Source organism: Vicia villosa, linkage group LG7 (genome assembly GCF_029867415.1).
Source record: "Vicia villosa cultivar HV-30 ecotype Madison, WI linkage group LG7, Vvil1.0, whole genome shotgun sequence".
Lineage (NCBI taxonomy): Eukaryota > Viridiplantae > Streptophyta > Magnoliopsida > Fabales > Fabaceae > Vicia > Vicia villosa.
Window position 1 is genome coordinate 82,349,002 of NC_081186.1, and position 9,069 is coordinate 82,358,070.

The 9,069-nt window shown below is 31.7% G+C and overlaps 2 protein-coding genes across 3 annotated transcripts; both read left to right on the forward strand.

Annotated features, from left to right (window-relative positions):
* The first annotated feature begins 502 nt into the window (after positions 1-502).
* Positions 503-4,412, forward strand: LOC131620977 (ATP-dependent RNA helicase HAS1-like). 2 transcript variants are annotated; one of them, XM_058892176.1, is made up of 8 exons: positions 503-727; positions 1,145-1,227; positions 1,446-1,561; positions 1,939-2,124; positions 2,650-2,733; positions 3,258-3,386; positions 3,717-3,790; positions 4,273-4,412. In XM_058892176.1, the coding sequence occupies exons 3-7, from the start codon at positions 1,484-1,486 to the stop codon at positions 3,747-3,749; spliced, it is 510 nt and encodes a 169-aa protein (XP_058748159.1). In that variant the 5' UTR covers positions 503-727; positions 1,145-1,227; positions 1,446-1,483; the 3' UTR covers positions 3,750-3,790; positions 4,273-4,412. The 2 variants fall into 2 exon arrangements, with proteins under 2 accessions (XP_058748159.1, XP_058748158.1); XM_058892175.1 differs by lacking the exons at positions 3,717-3,790; positions 4,273-4,412 and having other exon boundaries at positions 508-727; positions 3,258-3,710.
* A 120-nt stretch (positions 4,413-4,532) lies between these two features.
* LOC131619491 (protein NLP1-like) lies at positions 4,533-6,247 on the forward strand. The gene is made up of 4 exons (XM_058890579.1): positions 4,533-4,886; positions 4,982-5,572; positions 5,669-5,719; positions 5,805-6,247. Exons 1-4 carry the CDS (start codon positions 4,533-4,535, stop codon positions 6,132-6,134), a joined length of 1,326 nt encoding a protein of 441 aa, XP_058746562.1. The 3' UTR covers positions 6,135-6,247.
* Positions 6,248-9,069: the final 2,822 nt, after the last annotated feature.

Consider the following 9,069-nt stretch of genomic DNA (forward strand, 5'->3'; position numbering starts at 1 on the left):
GTTCATATGTGTAAACACTTATACATAGGCGAAATGTGAAATGGCTAACCTAATTTTTGTTGGTCATAGGCTTCATTTCAAATGGCGCATGCTCCCTTTTTTTGACTGTTGACGCCATCTGGTATGACGCATACTCCAGAGTGTGCTTCCAAACCTAGATACTTTGGTAAATTTTCCCAAAACACGATTTTTTTAATAATTTTTTTAAAAGGTGGTTATTTAAATTTTTTTTTCCAAAATTCAAATGGACTAAAAATGTCCAAAACCCGCACATGTTGTAGGATAACTACACAAGTCCACATTCCTAACTCATTAAAAAAAATAATTTAAATTACTTTTTGTTTAAAAAAGTTTATTTCATTTATAAAATATAAAAATAGAAATATCCATCATCCAAATAGACCACTTGAATTTATCAATTAACCCGTTTATAATAATGAATTCGATTTTGTTTAAAATTTTCAATATGAAACAAAAGAAGAAAAACATAGCACAATGATAGACAGCTATGTGATGTGATATTTTTATTAACAATCAGATTCCATTTTCTTTATAAGAAGACAACATCTTAACTCTCCCACAACACCACCATCATCACAAACAACCCCATTTTGTGAATTTTCTTCAGCTATTCTTTATCTCCCAGAACTACTTTCCTTCCTGTTTTTCTTTCTCTCAAGCGCATACAGCTTTTCTCAAGGATACTTTTCACATTAAGGATTTCCCGGTAAAGCTCTCTCTTTACACACTAGTGCAAAATAAACAATATAATTTTAAAATTTACACCCGATATACTAAAAACGGGTGTAAATAAGAAACACGGTGGCACTTTTGTAAATAAAGTGTAAGTTTATAATTGATCACGTGAAAATATACACCCTATTTTTTAAAAACGGGTTTAAATTAAAAATATTATTATATTTAAATCTCAATTACTCCCGTTAAATTAAAAATCGGGCGTAAATTTAAATAGACTTAAAAAAATTATTTATTTTTATAACTCAAAATATTATTCTTAATAACTAGTTAAGTGAATATTGTGAATATTATCAAATTAATGAGTTTAAATTTATTAGATGAATAAAATATACTAAAACTCTTTCACCAAACCCATCGCATTCATTTCACCAAACCCATTTTTCAGCTCTCTGTGAACAATCTATCTGTGAACAATCTAGCACACAAAAATGGAGGAAGCATCTAAAACCATTGCATACCAAATCAGAGGTATCCAAAACGACGAAGAAGAGAGAAAATTAACATATCAATTTTCATTTTTCATTTTTTTTTGTTTAAATTAAAATCAAATTGGTTCAATCTTCATTTTCGTTCCCAAATTTTCATCGATCTGGGAAATTCTATTCGAATTTTTAGGTTTGAGGTTGTTCGATTGAAATTCATTGCAACGTGGATGTTGTTGATTCGTGAGATTTTGAATTTTGTAGATTTTGAAATTCTGTTCTAGATCGTTTGCTGTTGTTCAATGGCGTCGGCTCAGGTGCTACCGAACAACTCTGCTTCGTCTCGGAAGCAAGAGCATTTGGAAGCTGACAAGCGTCGGGTATGTGTTTGATTTTGACTTTGTTCGAGATTCTGATTATAGAATTAGGGGTAGTAGTTTTGTGATTGTTTATGTTATGCATTGTTGTGTTTTGTTTGTTATTGTTTTATGAAATTGTGAGAGTAATGTGAGTGGTATTTTTAAATGGAGGGAGATAGAAATTAGTGGAAGCTGAAAGGAAGAGGAATTTTGAATGAAAGTTTTGGTATTTGGATTTTGTCGGCTTTCGCGTTGAGTTTTGAAAAAAAAACTGTTATCTCTAAATTAATCTATTCTTATAGTTTATGCCTTTTAGCATTATTAATTTGTTATGTTTTGGATGTAAAAATTTGTAGCTGTTAAATGATTTGTTCATTGGGGATATCTGTAATCTATAGATTCAATCAGGATCGATTCCGCCTCTTTTGAGTGGAAAAGATGTTCTTGGTGCTGCAAGGACTGGTTCTGGTAAAACCCTTGCTTTTTTAATTCCTGCTGTAGAGCTTTTGTATAAACTTAAGTTTAATCCTCGAAGTGGAGCTGGTGTTGTTGTCATATGTCCCACTAGAGAGCTTGCTATTCAGGTACTAAATTTTGTTAGTGGGTTTCTAATTTGTTTTAGTTGTAACTTTGGCATCTGAAACAAATAAAAACAAATAAAACAATCCTCATAGATCATCTGAAACACTTTTTGATTGAGATATCATACATTATTTCCATGCAATCTATCATCTAGTATTTATTAATGATGTGTTTTTTTCATCAGTATGGTTTGTGAGTGGTTGATGGATATCAGTAATGTAAGCATTTCTTGTAGAATGTACACACAAGTGTTTGATGCTTATCAGTAACGTAAGCATTTCTTGTAGAATATACATGTGATAGTTCAATGCTCATCACATGGACACCTTGGCTACAAAATATCTATTGGATCTTAATCAGAAGTTCATTCATAATGTATTTTGGCTGATATTTATTTTATGTTTACATACATTATGACATTATTCATCTGTCCTTCCCGCTTGCTCTTGAAATAAGTAGATGCATGGATGCATATAGCGTAGACTCAGGCTATTCTCTAACTTTTATATTCCTGAATTCGTTGGCAGTGCCTCATTGTTGATGAAGCTGACAGGCTATTGGAAGCAAACTTTGAGGATGAATTGAAGCAGATTATCAAGCTCCTCCCAAAGGTATCTATAATGCCGAGCATGTGAAATTATTATGGTGGTTTCTTTAAATTGCTTTGTCCATCCCATCTCCTTATGTGGATTGGATAATTGAACCAGAAAATACCTGGAAAAAGGTCTTCATTAATTTAAGATTACAAATATTACTATTGTCTATTTCTTACCATTGAGCAAAAATACAATAGTGAATTTTTCCTAAAAATACAAATATTACTCTTGAAAGACAGATGTAGTTTCTTCTAAGTCCCGTGTTAGTGGGTTTCTAATTTGTTTTAGTTGTAACTTTGGCATTAGACATGCTCTGATTTGGATTTAAATTGCTACTTTGTGTTTGATTTGGAGTATCATAGTTGTCTGTATGGATACAAATCAGTCTCCTGCTCATTAACTTGTACTTAGAAGATTAAACACTAGCATTTGTTATGTTTTTAAATTGTTTATGACCTATGTGCTTCATTAGATAATATTTTGATGTATACTAACTTATCGAAGTGTCAAATGGGGACTTCTCATTTGATGCTTTTCAGGTCGATATGATTGTAGTTACCGATGGGAGCAGAATTCTGGGACTTGGAGATCTTGGTGTTCAAGTAATTGGCATTGCAATTGGGAAGCTTGATCTATATGTTGCTGCTGCTGGCATGAATCCTCAAAGGGTACGTGGTTGCTTAATGTTTCATTGTTGGTCCTTTAAAACTGTTTATGATTTTCTTATGATTTAGTCAATGTTTTAGAGTAGTGCTAGAAACACCCACTTTAACACTCCTTCCAACTCTGGCTCTCTTATTGGGTGAAATCTGTGGCTCTCTTATGCTAAAATTCTTTATCTAAAAGAATGGAGATTACAAAATAGAATCTTTATCACTTGGCTCAAAGATCAACTTCCCTATTGCTTAAGCTATTTGGTTGAAGCCTATATGTGGTTTAATATTTCTAAGGACAACTCGTGTTATATATTATTCTATAATGTCCATTGTACTTTGCAGGGTGCTTTTATAGATCTCTGGAAATATTGTTAATTCTAAATTGAATAACTTGCACTTATCATATCAACCAACCAGTGAGTATTTTATTACTATGCTAAGATTTATACAAACCATTTTTATGATTGTGATCATAGATTATAATGCATAAACTAATACATGCAGAGAGTTCGATTGGCCATTTTGAAAGTGATGTTTTCAAGTTCCTCATTTTTTGAAAACATGATCATGCTATTATTATTAGAGTAATATGGTCATCAAAAGATTTCCGAAAAACAAAATTGGCCTGTAAAATTTTATTATATTGATTTGCTTGTCTCATATTAAGTTTTTGACATCAATCAATATTGGGACCAAATTGATATCATTTGTTCTCACTAAATTTATGAGGACTAAATTGGGAGTTTGCTATGTAGCTTCGGTGTTATCATCTCTAGCTCCTGAGAACTGAATTCAATGTATAGATGGAATTTTTGTATTGATCTTTTTATTGCTTACTGTATGTGAAATCATCTACCAAAATCTTTTTGTATTGACTTGTTTATTGGTATTTATTCAGGAATTTGATCCAATCATTTGCATGGAAGGTGGAGAGTGGATATTGAATTCAGTGCCTTATTGTTTCAAAACTTGTCTCAATTTATTTTCCTTTTCTAATTTTGATAGAGATGAAGCTGAAATTCAATTCCTGAAGTTTATATTAGAAAATGCCCCAATTTTAAAAAACACTCATATATATGGTTCTGACAGTCTATTAGCTGATTTGAAGAAGAAGACTGATGTTTGCAACAGAATGGAGTCTATGACTTGCCAAAGCTCATGTCCTTGCTCATGATGGGGGCTATCACCAACTTGTTAGTCATTGGTATATTAGACAACGCCCTACTTAGGCCTGGGCGTTTTGACCGCCAGATAACAATTGATGTACCCAACATTAAAGGCCGTGACAAGATTTTTCAGATTTACTTGAAAACAATCAAACTTGACCATGAGCCCTCATATTATTCTCAAAGGCTTGCAGCCCTTACTCCAGGTTTTGCTGGAGCAGATATTGCTAATGTTTGCAATGAAGCTGCCCTGATTGCTGCAAGAACCGATGAAGCACAAGTCACAATGGATCATTTCGAGGCAGCTATTGATAGGGTCATTGGTGGTTTGGAGAAGAAGAACAAGGTAGGCTTTTAAAAGCTCGTTTGTTTTTTAATTGAAAACACACCTTTTTAAAATAGGAACTGAATAATTGTGCAATTATTTTTTTAATTGAGGAGCTCTTAGGAGAAGGTTGCTGGATTGAAGCTAGTGAGAATAATATGATAGCTATGCAGCAAACTGCGTCGACGCAGCAACAACACTACATGGCCAATAATATTCCCATTGGAATGGGAGAAGGTGACCATGTTAATCATCATCAAGTTGATCAGGAAAGTGGTTTTGTTGTTGGGAAGAGATGGTGGATCGGGCCGAGGGCGAGTCAAGGTCCATCGACTTTGGTGAAAGAGAGATTAGTAGTTGCTGTTGGTTACTTAAAAGAGTACACAAAGAACTCTTTCAACAACGTACTTATTCACATATGGGTGCCTGTTCTAAGGAGGAGATCAGCAATTCAATATCTGCAGCAGGATTCCAGTTCATCTGTTCCGATTTCTGTGAATCCAAACATGAATGTTCATGTTCGATTCTTTAGAAGCCACGAGTATCCGCGACATCAGCAACAGAAGCAACAATATGGTTCTCTTTTAGCATTTCCTGTGTTCGAAAGAGGAAGTGGAACATGTCTAGGTGTCATTGAGTTTGTTATCGCCAATCAAAACCTCATCAATTATCGTCCACAACTCGATCATCTCTCCAATGCTCCCGAGGTTTGTAGTTTCTCAATTAATTGCATTAGTACTAGTTTAATAATATTACCGTAATTTAAAACATGTGATTGATGGATCTATCTATCTTTGGTGCAGGCTGTTGATTTTAGAAGTAGCCACAACATGAATATTCCACCAGCAGTAAAGGTAAGGATGCATTCCATCATTCATCAAATCAATACTAGATTCAATTCTTGACCTAATTGTTTTACATATGATAATGAGTAATAAGGTTTTTGAGGAGTTGTACGAAGCGGCGGTGAATGAGATCGTAGAGGTGTTGGCGTCTGTATGCAAGACTCACAATTTGCCACTAGCGCTAACATGGGCTCCTTGCATACAACAAGGAGGAGGAAAAGGTACTACCAGTGGTGGTGGATGCAGTGTTTCGATTACATTTCCAACGGATCAGATGAACAATAATAATCATATGATGATGAGTTGCATATCGACTGTTGATTCAGCTTGTTATGTTGGTGACATGGAGATGTTAAGATTTCAAGATCAAATGCAAATGGTTGAAGAGGATAAAGACATAGAAATGTTGCCAAAACAAAAATAAAAGAAGAAGAAAACTTATATATATGAAGAAAGTGTTATGACTTAGTTAAAATATGATTTTTATGTGTGTATGATTTTATAGTACTTGAAATATTATGACTACACATGATTTTGTATACTTTTTGGTTAATATTAAAAATATTGACTTAGTTAAAATATGATTTTTATGTGTATGATTTTATAGTATTTGCAATATTATGACTAAAAATGAAATATAACTAAATGGTGTATATGAAATAGGGTGTAAATAGATTTAAATATAATATAATTGTTCATTCATAAATGGCGTATTTACTCCCGATTTTTATTAAAATAGAGTGTAATTAAGAACGTATTTACACCCGATTTTTATTAAAATAGAGTGTAATTAAAATGTAATTACGCTCAAATACACCTGATTTTTATTAAAACAGGGTGTAATTAAAACATAATTATGCTCAATTACACCCAATTTTTATTAAAATAGGGTGTAATTAAAACGTAATTACGCTCAATTACACCCGATTTTTATTAAAACAGGGTGTAATTAAAAACGTAATTACACCCAATTACACCCGATTTTTATTAAAACAGGGTGTAATTAAAAACGTAATTACGCCCAATTACACCCGATTTTTGTTAAAATAGGGTGTAACGTAGAATGTATTTACACCCGATATTTTTAAAATAGGGAGTAATTACGAACGTATTTACACCCGTTTTAAACGGGTATAAAACAGGTGTAAATGCGTTAGACATTTCTCACCCTGTGGATATACACCCGATTTTTATTAAAAATAATGGGTGTAAATTTAATAAAAAACGGGTGTAAATTAACATTTTTGCACTAGTGACACTTAAAATTTCGAAGTTATGGATCTAAGTTTTCTGTTTCAGAGACTGTTACTTAACTATTTATTCATCATCATATACTAGAATAATATTTAAAATTATTCTTTTTAATTAATTATCTTAAGCTTTAATTATATCCATTTTTGTTTTATTTTTTTTACAGGTTCATTATGTGGCCAAGAGTGATTATTACTTTTACAACTTTCTATCATATAAACTTATCATTTATCATTTACTGGATTGATGGTAAATGATATACTTTATTAGTTGGTTAAGCAATTATGATTTCATTGATTAAACAAAGGTAAGATCTTCATTACAAACAAATTAAAACATTACCCTATTCGAATTATACTTATATTTTAATCAAATTTAAATATGTTATTTCTTAAATTCTTGGTTCACGTAATATACATTCATAATTTTTGTATATGTTTTTTTAAAGTCATGATATTACTAATACATAGTACTGTTAATGCTATTAACTAGAATTAATGTAAAAATTAAAATTAAAATTTAATTTCTAACAGTAAAATTAATATTAAATTAGTTCTAAGTGATAATGATAAAAACAATGGATTTTTTTAAATAACAACTGAAGTTGATCTGACTACTATTTAAAAACCATATATATCTTAAAATAGACAATACAAATTAACAAAAATGATGAATAAAGTTTATAGGTGATTAAAATTTACTTAATATATGCTAAGTTAATCTTAATAATTTTGTGTGTGTATGTTGTAGCTAAAGAGATGAGTCCTGAAAAATAACATAGACGCGGAGTTTGGTTATGGAGCGGGTGAAGTTGATTCCTCAATGCTTGCATCCTTGCTTAGTATATGACACTAAGTAAGAGGATTATATTAAACTTTTATGCGGACATGGCTTCACTACAACCGCTCTACAATCAATCACAGGAGATAATAGCAATTGCTCGAAAATAACTCTTACATCAGCAACAAATTTGAACTACTGAGCAGCTGCTTTAAAATTTACACATCCTAAACAACATGTTTGTGTGAGGAAGATTTCATAGGACTGTCATCAATGTTGGAACATTTGTCTCTACTTATAGAGCAGTTGTGACAGCGCCTAAAAGATTACACATATGTTGTCATTATTGATGGAGTATTGAAGAAATCTATTGAGTCAACTTCTCTACATTAGGTTGATGAAAATTTTAAAGTGAGAAGTTCAATAGTGCTTTTCAACGAACGAGTCGAGAAAGTCGCAACATCTCCAAATTTCTATCATCGAAATAGTTCTTTTCAACGAAGGAGTCGAGAAAGTCGCAACACCTCCAAATTTTTGTCATCAAAATAGTTCTTTTCAACAAACGAGTCGAGAAAATCACAACACCTCCAAATTTCTATCATTATTATTTATTGTTGTTGTTATTTTTAGTTTTTTATTTTTATTTTTTCTATAATTATATTGCTAGATATTTATAGAGCATTAAAGAAATGTAAAAGTAAATATTTATATTAGTATAAAATAAATGATATATTTTCAATAAATTAAAATCTCTCACGTATGTATGAAAGTGGAAAAAAAAAGTATGTTTTTTGTCAAAATAATTTTGCAATGGTATCACAACATGGAGGTCTTTAAATTAATATGAATCTAGTAAGGATAAAAAAGACTGGAATGCAAAGATTAGAAGTATAAAGTTTAACTCAGAAATTATTACAGCTTATAAGCTTTTTTAAAGCAAAAACAAGTGTAAAGACCTCCATGTTAGAATCATTTGGATCCCAGATAGAAGGCAATAAAGAGGTATTCGGAAGGCGTAAGGAAGGCATGCGTAATTTTGTAGAAAACAAATATTCCATCTAAGATCTATATTTTTTTGTTTGAAGTTCATTTTGGGCTGGTTGCCATCGTGAGACAAATTGGGAAAAAGCGGTGTGATTCAAGGAAATCAAAATGTAATTTGTGTGCTTTGTTGCCATTAAAGATAAAGTCATTCACATCTTGAATTTTCATAGTCTTTTGCAAAAGTAATATGGTGTATGGTTTGTGATTGGCTTGATATCTCATTATTGGAAGGAGTAATCGGAATTGAACATTTAAGCGACCCTTTGAGGGAATTGGTTAATGAG